Source organism: Carassius gibelio, chromosome B13, assembly GCF_023724105.1.
Source record: "Carassius gibelio isolate Cgi1373 ecotype wild population from Czech Republic chromosome B13, carGib1.2-hapl.c, whole genome shotgun sequence".
Taxonomy (NCBI): Eukaryota; Metazoa; Chordata; class Actinopteri; order Cypriniformes; family Cyprinidae; genus Carassius; species Carassius gibelio.
Window position 1 is genome coordinate 23306375 of NC_068408.1, and position 16476 is coordinate 23322850.

At 38.1% G+C, this 16476-nt stretch overlaps 2 protein-coding genes across 3 annotated transcripts; one reads left to right on the plus strand and one right to left on the minus strand.

The window, feature by feature from the left end:
* Positions 1–61: 61 nt before the first annotated feature.
* On the minus strand, positions 62–8609 carry ncoa4 (nuclear receptor coactivator 4). Of its 2 annotated transcripts, none has more exons than XM_052572022.1 (10): positions 8447–8609; positions 5450–5576; positions 4604–4744; positions 4278–4366; positions 3978–4086; positions 3285–3356; positions 3067–3198; positions 1930–2889; positions 1312–1404; positions 62–1183 (listed from the first exon to the last, which is right to left on the minus strand). In XM_052572022.1, exons 2-10 carry the CDS (start codon positions 5573–5575, stop codon positions 1178–1180), a joined length of 1728 nt encoding a protein of 575 aa, XP_052427982.1. In that variant the 5' UTR covers position 5576; positions 8447–8609; the 3' UTR covers positions 62–1177. The 2 variants fall into 2 exon arrangements, with proteins under 2 accessions (XP_052427982.1, XP_052427981.1); XM_052572021.1 differs by lacking the exon at positions 8447–8609 and adding an exon at positions 7169–7328.
* A 522-nt stretch (positions 8610–9131) lies between these two features.
* Positions 9132–14210, plus strand: yipf3 (Yip1 domain family, member 3). Its single transcript, XM_052572023.1, has 9 exons — positions 9132–9399; positions 10237–10446; positions 10563–10669; positions 10746–10791; positions 11473–11565; positions 11650–11781; positions 11882–11995; positions 12066–12189; positions 13218–14210. The coding sequence occupies exons 1-9, from the start codon at positions 9325–9327 to the stop codon at positions 13346–13348; spliced, it is 1032 nt and encodes a 343-aa protein (XP_052427983.1). The 5' UTR covers positions 9132–9324; the 3' UTR covers positions 13349–14210.
* Positions 14211–16476: the final 2266 nt, after the last annotated feature.

A 16476-nucleotide genomic window follows, 5' to 3' on the forward strand; every position in this document is an offset into this window, starting at 1 on the left:
TCCTCTTTCTGTGAGAATAAATTGGCATTTTGTGTGTTAGGGAACAGAAACTTGAAATCAGTGACTTTATGTACTTTTATTTATTCAGTTGGCAAGGTTCAAAGCATTAGAGAGATCACTGTAAGCAATATTTTTGCGATTAATCCACGTGTACGCGTGCAGTCCAACACTGGCAGTGCACACATTTCTGCACAGTTTATCTTAATGTACCAACATTGGTCCAATGCTAAGTGAAGGATTGGTACATGAGATGACGTTATGATGAAATTGAATTTTCAGTTACATTTTTCAACCAGTTTCACCATTTGCTCGATCTTTGTTAACAGCATAGGCATAAGCAGTACCAGTGGTTACTATAAGAGCAATTAAATTGAAAAAGAACTATTGTGATTCTATGCTAAACATTTACCAACACTCTTGAGCCTAACACAAAGACCACACAACAAACATCCACTGCTGTAGCCCATGACACAGCAGAGATGGTGAACTTTGGTGGATTGATTTCACACATACAGGAGATGGACTGACAGCAAGCATTGCTACACATTCGGTGTCAGATTTCATGAGCTTCCAATGACACAAGTAATGCTCTAATTAGCTGGTGTTTTATATGCCACTAAAGTTTATAATATAATCATTAAAGTAAAATAAACGGCAAATTCCATACTAGAGTAAAATTCTATATATACACTCAGAACTGATGATGGAGGAAATCATTCTCTGCTTTAGAGCATGTTTTCCTCCATATCTGCAGGACTGAGTTTTGGAAGATTAATTAAAAAAAGCTGTAACTGTGCGTGATTAAAAGTAATATAGATTTATGGTTTTATTTCAGTTCATCCCAACCCTCACCCACCCCCACTATGCCTCCATAAGGAAAAAAAGAAAATTGTATTTGTTTTGTATGCAGCAATCTGGTCACATTACTGAAAATTAACTGCGTTAAGCCAAAAAAAAAGGGGGCAATAAGACAGTAATTCACATGACATGGATTCAAGTGATGGTGTTCCAAATGCCTTGCCTCCTGGACGGGACCTTTACTCCAAATCACCCTTTCAATCAAGAAGATTACTGCGAGAATGAATCTCTAAAGAGCACTGAAGAAACAAATATTGTGCAACAATCAGCGATATAATAACGCTAGAGTCAAATCTCCAAGAGCCAATGGATGTTGCATTTATATCTGAAAGAAAAGAGAAAATTGTTTTACTTCCTCTGAGGCGAAAAACGTGACTACTTAAAAAAAAAAAAAATATATATATATATATATATATATATATATAATTATTATTTTATTTTATTGTTTCTCACCTGTGTAACTGCTTGATGGAGCCACTTCTCTTTGTCCCCACTGAGCTTCATACAGGAAAACAGGTCACAAACTGTGGGTAGGCCTAGTCTTTCCTGGACAAACCAGAGGAAAACGTGTTATGAAGTGTATGCATATAATGTATGTGAATATGAATAATGTGTATATGTTCCTTAAAGGGACAGTTCAATCAAAAACAAAAATTCTGTCATCAATTCATGTCGTTCTATACCCCCTAATACCTTCATTTATTATTGAAATACAAAAGATGATATTTTTAATGAAACTTGAGAGGTTTCTGTTCCTTCATTGAAAGCTCAAGAAACCAAAACAACTATCTTAAAGACTTTGTAAAAGTAATCCAATCATGAGTTTGTGTTTACCATATTTGATGTGCCCTATATGTGTTCACATCAATGTTTATACATGAATAAAGTCTGTTTATCATCTAAATAGATTGTGTCTCTTTGGAATCTTTATGAACGTTTTGGCGCCAAAGTTTGATGGAGGGACAGAAATCTCTAAATTGTTTTTATTTGCATTTAGAAAGTCATATGGGTTTGGGCAATTGATGAAAATTTTTGGTTAAACTATGCCATTAATGTTGTGCTGGGCCTCACCTGTGCACTGGCCCGTTTGCGTAGAAGCCATTTGTCCTCTTCGATATCTTTGCTGTCTTGCTCCTTAGTGTTCTCGCTCTTTGGCGTCTCAGTGGTTGTGCTTATGTGCTTCATCGCTGGCAAAAGCCAGTTCTGCAAAGGCTCCTGTGTGGAGCTCTCAGAGTCTGAGGTTTTGAGGTACGGGGTCACCCAGGCAGAGAGGGACGACAGGGCAGGGGACTTGGCACTGTTGCTCGGGTGCAGCCATGCCTCAAGGATGGCTTGGACCTTCTGCTGCTGCTCCTGCTGCTGGCTGGAGGCTTTGTTTGGGGCGTTCTTATTGACAGGAACGCCATTCTTATCTCGACCCTCTTTCTTGAGGAGCCAGGCACTGAGGGCCTCTTTTCCACAGTTGTCGTCACAGACACATTGAGCGTAGCTGGCACAGGTCTCGTTGGCTTTGCAGGTGGTCTCAATAGGGATGGTCTTGTGAAGCCACATCTCGATGGCTTCTGGACTGGTGACTGGAGAGCTGGCAGCGGATGAGGGTGGAGTCTTTAGGCACTTGAGCTTTCCGAGGTTTTCGATTTCCACGGCAGTGCTGCGTGTGGCACAGCAAGAGCTGCAGTCGGACTTGGTTAGCCAATCGCTGGAGGAGAAGCTCTCGTAAAAGGGGTTGATGATCAGCTTGAAGCGGTCAGCATCTGACACCGGGCTGGTTTTATCTTGCTTGACCGAGCTTGGGCTGAACAGCCACTTGCTGAGTTCTTCTTCCTCAACAGCGTCATCCCATTTTTCTGGCTGGTCTTCCGCCTCATCAAGATTTAGGTCACTTTCCTCGATCATCTCAATCGAAAAGGTCGAGCTTCCGCTGCAGGTTCGCTCACGAACTGGCACTTTCTCTTTCAGAAGCCACGACTCCAGGTCTTGAAGCTGACCCCAAGCTTTTTGGAAGTCAAAGGCAGGTAACTCTCGCTCTTCCTATAAAGTTAAAATAAAAACCATAACTCAGTGTGCCATTTTCTAAAGACATGCATTTAAGAGAAGTAGCACTTTAGCAACAGTCAAGTGAATAATTCAACGGTTTTTAATAATAGGGTCATACATCTGCTCTTATAGCAGAAAATAATCACATGATGAAAAATAAAATAAGTTTACCTGAGATTCCTTGGAAACAAGCAGCCAGTCCTGAGGGTTTGTGCTGAGGTGGTGTCCTACAGGAGCGCTGCTTACTGAACGGTTTCCCAGAAGCCACTCCGCCAGAGGCGTGTCCCATTCAGGATCCAGTTTCTATTTAAACAAGATGGGTATTTTACTTTGATTGCAAATTAATGAGCAGGAAGCCACACAAGCCATGTGTAACCTCAAAAACAAACCTGTTTCTTGCAAGAAACTGGACAGTCCTGGAGAAGCCATGGTCTCTCAGAAGAGTTTGAGGTCTCCATGTGCTGCAGCAGAGAGCAGTTATGAATTCATGTGCTTTGTGTAAGGATGCACAGGTCTATTTATTGCAATGGTATGAGCACAATACACTGTACTCTTCCCAGCTACACTGTCAAAAGTCAACTAGTCAATTTCAATTAGTCTACATCAGGCACAACAGCACTGAACAAAAGTGCAGAAAAGTTCAGGATCAATTTGTACTGTTGTCAGAAGTAGTGTAATTGATGCCGCACATCAGAAATAGAACAGCATTGTTTCAGATCCAGTTTAGATAGTATTGCTGATTATACTGGGCTCTGTTTGTGTCGTACCACTGATGTCAGGTGTAGACAGTGTCAGTGTATTCAAAGAATTCAAATTTTCTAACTGTTTTAAAATTTTCATCTAATGTAAACAGTTTTGAAAACATGCTTTGATTATTTTTTTCTGTATTATAATTATAATTTTATACTACTTGGTCATGGTGGAGGTTTGGTCAAAATGTAGTCAAAAGTGAATTTAAGCCATTTCAAATTCAATATATTGAGGTATGTATTGATGAAAGGCTGAAAATATTGCGATTTACTGGAGTTTAAGTCCTTGCCATAGTAAAAAAAAAAAAAAAAAAAAATGCCAATTCCACAAACCTGGGTAGAAATGGTCCCAAAGGATGTGATAGCCTGGCGCAAGCTGCGTGCATCGGCTTGGAAACTCATCTCTGGGCTTTCGTCAGGAGTCAGATTGAGAGAAGAAAACCTGGGATGACAAAAGACGAGTTTTAAACCCATTATTATCCAATACACTTTCAGCATCTACACAGACATTTTTGTGGTTGAAAATTATTGTAGATTGTTTGGAGATTCACAGTGACACGTAAACAGTCATTTAACACACTGGAGCAGATGCACCAAACAAAACCATTCTAGAAAAGTCCATCTGGCTCTTACTTTTCCAGGCAGCTGGTGAGCTGAGTGGCCAGATTGTTACTGCTGGAATACTCCAGCTGATGAATGAGGATGTCAAAGCTGCCTTTGAGCTGTAAGAAACCACGAGAGAACAATCATTTCAGCTTTACAGTAACTCAAGCAGAACAGTTTCAATATTCAGAGTCAATATTTAGATCACATTTCTCAGAATTAGTAAAAGTATCTGAACGGACCATTTTATTTTAGTCTTGACTATAAGCAACGATACCAGTAAAGCTCAATTTTCCTGACTGTGTTGACAAATGATCACATGCACTTCTTCAAACCGAAAATGTCAAAATGCTCACCAAATGCAGCTGCTGTAGCTGCTGGTGTAAAGTTTCTCCTTTGAGCTGCTCCACCAGATCGATCTGCTCCAGCAGCCAGACTTCACGAGAGCGAAGGATCTCCAGATGTCTACTGATACAGCTGTGGAGCTGAGACTTCACCTGAGAGCAAGCAGAGGACATACGTGTGAGTCCAGACGCATCTGCCTTCGATATGAAAGAGCTCCGATGCCGAGCAGCTTTTAAAACTCCTGCTGAGGTGAATAAGACGCCCCTCCTCCTAAACCGCTGAAGGACAGCCTGTAATGATCTGAGCTCTACAATAATAGGGTCCTCATTCTTTTAAAACAGAGAAACATTATTATACTCTGATCCTGTTTCGAGAGAATATGGGCAAAGCCAATGAGGTTTCTCAATAAAGCTTAAGTGAATGAGTGTAAATCCTTTATCCTCGCCTACAAACTATTTTCGAGACCATTTCTCAATGGTTAATACATCTGAGCTTGTTTAGCTGTGGTCTAGTAAGCCCTACTCCTTTTAGACGACCTGCATCTAAATAGTAATTATTACCTGTGCTTGTGAGCTGGGACAAATTATGTCATATACATGGATGTTTTCTTATGTTTAGAACACAAACAAGAAAATGACATTTCATTGTGCACTAAATGAGCTTTAAGCACATTACGAAGCATGTCAGTGTTCACACCCACTAGAAAAGATAAATGATGTTTATAACGAAGTCACACTAAACCGTTAATAACACAAGCATGATTTAAGAGTTAAGTATAGAAATAAAAGATTAAAAATAGGCCAGTACTTCATATCTTTGCCTTATGCCACAGAGAACATGCAGGGGCTGTATCTCACCTCTCTGGAGTTGCTCCTGAGCTGAACTTCGGCTCTGATGACCCCAGCGATGGCCTCCTCCAGCTGGGACCGGGCCTGAACGCACTGCCTGAGGGCAGCCTTCTCTCTCTGCCCCACGGACGACATGCTGCACAGACAAAAGTCAATCACTTCAATCTCTATTCTCAAGCATTGTTCTCCCGGACAGGAGCAAGATTGGAAAAGTTACCAACCAAACAGTTTTGGGATACCACTGATGTTCCAAATAATAACAACAACAACAAATATCATAACGTGATTTTAAGGTTTAAGAAATAAGGTTTGTAATGACATGAGGGTATGTAAATTATTATTACTACATTTAGAAATTGTTTATGGTGGCAATATTTGTGACAGTTAGTTTCTAGCAACAAAATAAAAGAATTATAGTCTGAGAAACTGTGATAATTGGTCACATAGTTAATAACCTGCCAGCCAATTATCATTATGGAATTTTAGTAAATAGTGTGAAAACATTTCTTTAAATGTAATGTCCATTATTAAGTTAATTTCTATAATTAAATTCTGTTTTATAAAGCACCAATCAAAAGTTCAGATACACTTGACTGATTTTTTTTTTCACACAGTCTTAAACATCTTTTGATCCAAAGGATCATGCATAACTACTGAAATATTTTTGCAGACAAATATAAATTTTGAATTAATTTCTTTAAATAAATAGCATTCTGATTCAACATTTGTTGTTGTTGTTGTTTTTTTACTTATGCATGGAAAGAAAAATGTTCTGCTTCCAGCATTTATGTGAACTCGACACAGTTCAAAATATAGTATAAAACATAACATGCATTCATTCAAACATTGTTTTTCTGTTACTTTAGTGACAGTTACTATAAACTGGCATTGAAAATACTCATTAGAAATGAGTTTGACAGTGCAAACTTTTACTGGTAGTAGAAAACCCGTATCTGTCTACTTTCCTGTGAACTCAAAGCCTCTCTGACTCAGTGTGTCAGTAATGATATGTGTCTGCCAAACCTAGAGCTACATGTGAGCTATCACACAACATACAGCTGACAGTGTCTTAAGGGCAACATTCCTAGAATCATGGAAAAAAACCTGCAAAACAAAAATAACAATGTCTGGAAAAAAAACCCCAAAGTGTAACGTTACAGACCTGAGAACAGGAAGAGCTGTTTAGTGCAGCTCTCAAGCTGCATCTTAGATCAGACAGTTATTATTTTAATCTTAAAAAACCTAATAACCACCAAAGGTGCGACAATATAAAAATGTTATGTGATGACAGAATTCAGACACATCTTTGAGGAGCACAAAGCCAGCCACATCTGCAGTGGACAGAACAAAAGCCCAGTCTCTCCACAGATCTAGAGCTTTCCATCCTGACCGCATGCATGGATTTCAATTACAACAACTTAAACTAACAATACACTCTTACAAATATCAAATCTCTCTGAGATTTAATAAAATGCAATATAATGCACAATAACTATGGCACTACCAAAATACAATGGTAGCATTAGATAGCAATATCAGAATACTGTAATAACATGGTAATTAAGAAAAAACTATGGTACTACCATAATGCATGTCAAAAAGAGCAGTACTTTTAATTTAGTGCACGTAATAGCCACGCATAACGTTACTACTATTGACTAAGAATGCACTGTTTGTAATCATACAACAATACAGATCCAAAAAGCCATTTCGAAATTCGGTTCCCACCTCGTCTTGTCAAGCATGGGCTATTTAACAGTCGTCGATGTAATGCAAGTGTGCCGCTTAGATCGATTGTTGTGTGTTAGATGAAAGTCTGATTGTTCTCACGGTTTTTATCCCCCTCGTCCCATAGTGACGTCACTGCAGTCGTCAGCAGTAGGCCCGGCCTCGATCTGCCTCCACTCGAGCAGACCGATTCTGCACGTACACGGGGGCCCACTCACGGGGGCGCGCGACTGACGACATGATCACGACACAACGCACTTGATGACTTTCAGAAGCGCACCCAAAACACCCCAATCTTAAATACACTGCACCCCCTGCTTGATGGCATCTTCTGCTTTACAAGGAAAAAAAAGATGAACTGAAACTTCAGTTAAATGCTTAGGTTTCTTTAAATAGTCTTAAAAATAACTGCAAAAATGCTGGTTTCAGACCTAAAAATTTAACTTCTTTCAAGAGTTCACAAATTTACAAAGGCATACGCCTCACTAGTATCAGTTATGTATGTAAAAATATCAAAACTAACAATAAAAGGAACATTTAATCACTGTATCTTATTTTATGGGCTTACTTAATGTTATTTCTCTAGACATAATGAATGTTATAGAGAAAATCATAACTAGTATAAATCTTACAGCATGAATGTCAGATAAACACTTCAGCAATGACGTGCATGTCAACAAATAAAAACTTATTTGAGAATGAAGCAATGTTTAGATGTTGATGCAAGTCTTCAAACTACCTCTTTGTGTTGTTATAACTTGATGACATGGTTTTTATGATTAACGTACTGTTATCTGCAATCCACTGACATCATTGAACTTGAACTACTTGCAATGACAGCAATCTAAATAATACTTGACTGATAATGTTATGCAATTTTAGAAGACATGCAAAGCAAACACTATTAAGATAGGTAAAAAAATCGCATAAAAAGGTACGTAAAACAAAGACTAAATATCTAAAGCGGACACTGAAAAGATATCCTACAGATCGCCCGTCTGTAGCCCCCTTTATGTGTCACATCGCCGAGGACACACTGAACTGATATCAACTCATAATTTAAAAACTTGTCATTAAAACGATTCTCAGATTAAGTATACATATGTCAAGACCGTGACAATACAAAAGAAGGCCTGATATTTTAAAAATATAGTGGGCTCGTGCACTCTTAGCATTCCAGTCAAACATGCCAGATTAGCATTCCGACGCCGCATTAGCTAAAAGTGAAATTCATTATCTAAACAAATGTGTCATTGTAGAGACTCGATGTATACATACCTTGACTAGCTGGTAACCTTGTATGGAAACGAAGGTGATGTTAGTATAATAGGCTTCTGCGAGAAAGCAGTGCCGCGACCCCTCACGCGGTTCGCTACCAGCGAGGTATTCGGCAAATCACGCGAGACCATGATCTGATCTCGCGATACTATCACGGTCTCAGATATAGTGCTTCCATCTTTGCTTCCATCTAGTGGCCTGTAAAAACCACGTATTTAGTAAGATTTTCAAAAAAATTAATCTAAATACAAAGATTTCAGAAATTTGAATATAACTTTGCAAACATGGGGTACCTGTCTGGAGCAAGAAGAGTTTAATATGCATGTGTGGATGAACGTAATTTTGTTAATCAGTTGTTAATTAAAAAATATGCAATCTTCTACCCACTCCATTTTATTTTATTAATGACAGAAAGATAAGCAAATAAGAAATAATTGATTTCACAATATTAAATAAAATGACGGGGAAGGGGAAATAATATCACAAAATACCACGCATGAGCACACGTCACACGACTTTTATTATGACATAATAGTGCTCGACGTTGTCACTTTAAAACAAGACGGTTTTGTAGGTAATTAATATATGTGGTTAATATGAAAATACTGGAAGAAAATAGGACTTGTATTCCAAGTCTGGCCGAACGTGGAAGTTTTGTTTTGTGCTTTTATTTGCGTTTAGCGGAAGTAGCGTCAGACATTTCCTCCTCATTACGTCAAAATTTTACCCCAGTGCTTTACAGCTGGAAAAACAATCCGCATAAACCTTTGTATTGCTAAACAACGATGAGCACCAGAATCAAATTATAGACAGTAGCATCTGTAAATTCTTTTAGCGAATCTCTCTGATTGTATTCTTGTACCTGTTAACGTTAAACAATGTCCGCGTCACAAGGAAGCACAAACACGAACACGGAACCGTGGGGCAGTTTTGATGACAACATCATCATCCAGGTAATTATCATTACTGTAACAGAAACATTTCTTTACTGTTAATAACGCTTAGTGAGCTTTTCTCAGCCTGACCTCGAATGCTTGACATTGGCGTAGTTGTTATATTATGTATCTATACTTTAGTGAGAAGTAATATATTTAAAATACATTTATTTCATACTAAGTATAGTTCAAATCTATTAACATAGTTATTGACAGATAACTTGAGACTTACTGATTTATAATTAAACATCACTACATTACTTGTGCATAATGCACTTTTCTTAATATTAAGTCTAAAATGTGTTGAAATGCAAAGTATTTAACGTGTTCCTGAAGTATACTTGTAAAATGTCTACTTTAGCACTCTAAAATGTACTACGTATATCTTTATTTGTACTTCTGCACATTTAAGTACAAAATTAGTTTTAGACTTTTAAGTATACCAGGTTACTGTAGTAAAAGCACAGTTGCACGACATTTTATTAAGTACATACATGTAAAATGTATTTGTAGTATACTCGGCATGAAATAAATGTATTTGAACTACATTTTAAATATATTTATTTTTCACTGGGGTATTTTTATGCAGAATTTGCATAGTACTCTAGGTATGGTGAAATATAATAAGTTGTGGTAAACAACATTATTTCATTAGTGAACATTAGTTCAGAATTCAACATATATCATAGTTTTTAGTAAACATATATTTGAACAAAATTAAAATGTCATGCATGATACTTAATAACATTCTCTACCATATTTAAAATGTGCAAATAGCTTCATATTTAAAAAAAAAAAAACTAATAATAAAGACATTTTAACACAGTGTTTGTTCTTTCATGTGACTGACCACAGGGCAGCGGCTCGGCGGTGATCGACATGGAGAACATGGACGACACGTCTGGCTCCAGCTTTGAGGATATGGGCGAGATCCATCAGCGTTTGAAGGAGGAGGAGGAGGTGACGGCCGAGGCAGCAGCGACGGAGGAGGACAACGGAGAGGACGGAGAGTTCCTGGGGATGAAGGGCTTGAAGGGACAGCTGGGCAGACAGGTGGCCGATGAGGTGAGCTAGAAACTTTGTTTGACATATGATTCACACAAACATGTCTGACTGTCCTTTGAGTAGTTCTGTTTATCTTTGTGTAGATGAGAGTACTAATATATCTTGTATCCACACAGGTATGGCAGGCAGGAAAAAGACAGGCCTCAAAAGCATTTAACCTCTACGCCAACATTGACATTCTCCGGCCGTACTTTGACGTGGAGCCGAATCAAGTCAGAAACAGGTCAGATGCACGTCAGGCTTTCTAACAGCGGTTTCTCAGTGTCTGCTGACTCAGTTAAGAACTGCTTGATCCACAGGTTGGTCGAATCCTTGATCCCAGTCCGGATGATCAACTTTCCACAGGTAAGACACGTCATCATTTGAGCTGTAAGCAAGAGAAGCGAGTTTAATAGTATTGGTAAGAGCAGGGGTCTGATGTCTTTGAGCGAGAGAGATGAATACTATTATTCTTCTAAAAGACCACTGTATTGTATTTGAAACACATTTCTAAGGCCTCTAAATGATCCACTTAATCAAAACTTTGCTGAAGAACTTATTTTCGTGTTGTGGTACACCCCAAAATTGTTACTGATTTTTCAAGTAAGCGTAGACATAACTTTTACATTATTAGTATTATTATTTCAAGTTGAACACCTACTGGACTGAAGAAACTTTTTACTTGATTATCCATAGATCATTTGATCACTTTTTAATCACTGTATCATCATTATATCACGTTGCATTCGGTTTCAATCCCCACATTTTAAAACTAAAGGGCTTTGGTCATAAAACTAAGCATTTACATAGTTTTATCATCTTATTAAGTATTAGGAGAGTTAGTGTGTAAACAAATACATTTATTTATTTTGCATTGCAAGCGTTATAGGGTTAATCAGATTTAATCGGTTAACTTGTATTTTGTCTCACAGCACGTTTTAGTTTTGAGCTTTTTGAAAAGCCAAAAATGGCACACAACTGTGTTCCTCGACCCACTGGACGGTGCAGATTTATAACAATCTATTTTCCCTCATCTTTTAAACCCAGAAAGTTGCTGGCGAGCTGTACGGACCAATGATGCTGGTGTTCACGATGGTGGCTATTCTGCTCCATGGCATGAAGACATCAGGAACTGTTATTGTAAGCGCGTTCGTCAGCGTCAGTGAGAAGTGTCATCCAAAGCTGTGCTGATGATTGACTCTTATTGTTTGTTTGTTGAAACAGAGAGAGGGCACGCTGATGGGAACTGCCATAGGAACCTGCTTCGGATACTGGCTGGGAGTGTCCTCCTTCATTTATTTCCTTGCTTACCTGTGCAACGCTCAGATTACCATGCTGCAGATGTTGTCTTTGCTAGTACGTACCTCGCATTACTCCTGAAGAGAGTCGATGACATGCTCACTTCATGCTAGGGCTGGTTAGTTTACGCTGTGTCTCAAATCATCTTTGTTTTCAGGGTTACGGTCTCTTTGGCCACTGCATGGTCCTTTTCATCACTTACAATGTCCACTTCCACTCGCTCTTCTACATTCTCTGGCTGGTGATCGGAGGACTGTCTACTCTACGCATGGTAAAGGAAGAATGAACGAGGGCTAAGATCATGCATGTATGTGCAGTCACTATATCCAGCTTTCTCCCAGGTGGCTGTGCTGATCTCCCGAACGGTTGGTCAGACTCCTCGCCTCATCTTGTGTGGGACCCTGGCTGCTCTTCACATGCTCTTTCTGCTCTACCTGCACTTTGCGTACCATAAGATGGTTGAAGGTAAGACAAGAGACCGAGAGCTGGGTGATACAGCAAAACAAAATTGATCTTTTAATTCCATGAAGAACAAAATCGCTATTCAAATTGAGTAAATATAAATCACAAAAAAAATCCATGCTTTTTAACTGTTAAATGAAAACAAGGACACATATATTATGTTTGTGCATTATTATTCACGCATATGCACTAAAATAACAATACATAGAAATAAACGACTATATTTGCATACACACATTTTCATGCAAAACATTTGAATACGTGCATGCAGAGACATGCGCGAGTATTTTTGAGTGATGATGCAAAACAAGTAATAGTCTTGTCATGAGTTAATTAGTCTGTCATTAGTATGCAAATAAAAGTTGCATTAATAATTGCAGTATTACTACTTTATATCTGCAGCACACTCTTTGTAATATATAGTAAATATGAAATATATCATTCTCGTGGCATGTGCAATTCAGTCCAGAATAATAACTTAAGGAGAGTAACAACAGGATTGTTCAAATACTTCAGTGGAGCACTGCTTACTGAAGGTCTATACATGATTAAAACAAATTAATACAATTAATAAGTTAATAAAGTGTTCCATCCATTTAGAGCAACAGTGTACTGAAAGAGATTGTCTTCAAGACATTATTGTGATTGAAATTCCCTCTTAAATCTAATTTTAGAGACGGTATGAGTTATTGGTCCTGTTTATTTTTAGCCCGTCAGAATGAGGCCAGCTGGAAATCTCTCATTTGTCTGACTGTAATTCTTCTCTGTGGTTGAGCAGATTGACCACAGTCTTATATCTTCATTACTCTACATATATTTGTCGCCTTCTATGTAAATAAAAATAAAGCAATCCTGTCCACTGATAAGAGCACAAAAATAACCACTGTGTTTACAACATTTGTCACAATTGCAATAGTATTAGTACCAAGTTCCCCTCAAAAACTGTGAAACGCCTAAAAGTCAATGAGGGACGATGTTATCGGGCTACTGTACTTCCAGTCAGGATTGTGCTGTGTGTTTACTGTGTGCAGGTATCCTGGACACCTTGGAAGGACCCAACATCCCACCCATCCAGAGAGTGGCCAGAGATGTGCCTGTTGTTGCAAATGCTGTTGTTAACGCCACCATCAAGTCAATATCTGCAGTTTTACAGTCTCAGTGATTATGCATTTGTCTGGGACTGGTCACACAGTCCAGTGAGGCTGGTGTATACATATGTAGGGTCAGGGCCAAACAAAATCATGGGGCAGTCTCTGTTGAGCTCAGTTTGTATCTCATCTGTTGTTCCTGAAGCTGTCGTACAGAACTAAAAGGATGTTCTTCGGTCTAGACGGCTTCACTTAATTTTGGCTCATGTTATTATGAGACACACACTATCCTATTCACTCTACACTTGTCTTACTTATTTTTTGCTAAGGGTTACAGTCTATATGATCTGCTAATATTAGAATGGTTTATTCAGAATATGTATGGATCCCTTAAGGATGCTGATACTAATAATTATTCTTCCAAAACCCTGTTGACATTAAATGCAGCTGGATGTTTGCGCTCTGTGAGAGTGCACTGATTTGCCTCATAAACGGTCTCCGTTACTGAGTGACATCACACAACACTTCTGTTTTTTATCTAGTTGCATTTTTTATTTGAATTTTTTAGATATTTTCACAGTTGCGAAGGAAGTCTTTTATCGAGAGTCGATAGAGAAATCTTGATGGGAAGGCAAAGTGCATTAAAATACAGAAATGCAATGATGTCTTATTTGAAGATGAAAAAGATTGTTATGTTGCATGCAATATTTTTTTTTTCCTTATCCATATTTAACCAGCCATTGTGGTGCAGTCTGATTCATGCTATTTAAAGCTATGGTTGGGATTGAGGGTTTCCTGCTCTCTCATTATGTTGTCTTCTACATGTGAGCTTCTTATTTAAAGGGTTCTTGTAAAGAGAAAAAAAAGAAACACTGTTGTCCTAATTTGTGTTGTTTAAAACTTGAAATATTCTCCAATTAAAGCGATTAAACAATGCCTACAGTATTTTGTATTGATCGTGCACATATCAGTAGCTGATGCTCTGAACAGTAACATGTTGCTAAACCTAAACATGGTCAATACTCCAAATGATTTAATGCAACTTACTGAAAGCTGCTCTGAGATGAACTTACTGGAAATAGTTTCCTAGAAGTCAGTGAACTGTAGGAATATTCATGGTTCACATACACTCTCCGTCGAAACATTGATTAACTGGTTCAGGTGTGTTTGATTAGGGTCTGAGCTAAACTGTGGCCTTCCAGGAATTGGGTTTGAGACCAGTGCCTTACGGGGAAGAGTATGAAAAAGAGCTCAAAATGCTTTGTTGATGCCAGAGCTGTGAAATGCAGATGGTAGGGTCATAATTTGGCCTGAACAACATGAAATCATGGATCCAGTCTGCCTTGTATCAATGGTTCAGGCTGCTGGTGGTGTATTAGTGTGGGGGTACTTTCTTGGCACACTTGGGGCTCTTTAGTACCAACTGAGCGAACTCCACAGCCTTCCTGAGTACAGTTGCTAACCACGTCTTTCCTTTTAACGGCTACTTCCAGCAGGGTAATGTCACAAAGCTCAACATTTCTCAAACTGGTTTTTTGAACATGGCAATGAGTTGACTATAGAAAGGGCTTTCAGTCACTAGATCTCAGTTCAATAGAGCACCTTTGTAATAAATAAATACAATAACATAAACTCTTTAAATAAATGCTTTCAAAGAATAAGAGTGCTTTCAAACAGTCCCAGAAGAGCAACCTTTGAAGTGAAATGGCAAAGGCCTATCATTGTGCTCCCCGAAATAAAAGTGTCTCAAATTTGCATCTAAAAGGTTGCTAAGTAGGTTAAACTACTAAACTACTTTAAGTGCTCTGTAGAGCCTGTCTAAAATTACCTACAACACAACCCTACATTACATTTGACTAGAGCCCGTGGCAGAAATAATATTAAGAAAATGGAGGTGGATGATGAAGTAGATGGACAGACAGATAGATTTATTTTCTTGGATTATTGGAAAGATTCATGTCAGTCTTAAAACATAAAGGAATACTGCTGCAGCAAAATATTTTAGCGACAACAAGACGGCATTGGTGTGCAGGATGAAAAATGTGTAGGGCCTAGAAGAGCAGCAGATCTGAAGAATACAAATTTTGCACAATGATAAACCATTTAATATGCAATTTGAGTTTTTGATTTAGTTTTTCAGTCCGTTTTTAAAACTTTACATTTACTCGGAACATGCAACTCACCTGTTGCATTTAAATGTTTGGACTCAGCAGACTTTCTTTTTGTTGTTCGATGGCGCTCTGGTTGACTGCACTGATCAGGGTAAGTTAAGGTGAGTCCATACACTGGGCTGCATTAGGAATTAATTGTGTGTGTTTCATTCAGGGCTCACGTTTCCCTGCTCACACAGATGGGGCCATGCAACCAGACACGCTCTGGGTACAACTGGTTATACCATCCACCCTCACATCCTCCGACTGTTGCTGAGAGAAGAAACAAGTGACATTCATGTGGATCCATTCAATATATTATTCACAAGACCCACCTGTGCCACAGAGCTGCGCCTGGATGACTATTATTTGTGCATGTTGCCTATATATACAATGACTAACAACAAAGTTTTGATATATGTTTCTAGTAGATGTTGGGTAACAAGTGAATACATTAACACTGACACACATTCAAACAAGAATCAGTTAGATAAGGTATATTATAAAATCAATTGTAGCTATCTTATTTGATACACAGATTTATAAGGCTTCTAAATTATCTGACTTTTATAAAGTATGATTGATTGCAACTTGATTATACATCATTTCTGGAACAATCATGCTAGGAGTATCAAATATGACACGTCAGGCTTTTTAGAAACATTGTATAGCTCAATCCTCATCGTGTTGCATTGCATTATGTTTTGCAAGATATAGAGTGACAACTGATATTTATATGCATTTTAAGTCTGCTATTATTCTGAAATATTGATTTACATTACATGCAATCAGAATTTGATATTACAACTGCATCAAATTGCATATTTTTGTCCAGTTTGGGCCTCTGAATAAACCTTTTTTTGTTTTGTTTTTCTCGTCGAGTATGTGCTCCATGTTCTCCTATGTCATATATAATGTTCTCTGAGTCATAAAAGCATGAAATATCAAATATTCAAACAAATGCACATATATGCAAAATAATCTCTCTTTCTTTAAGTGCATTTTTTTTTTTTAGATTTTATCTAAAGGGTTCAATAAGTTGAATTAAAATT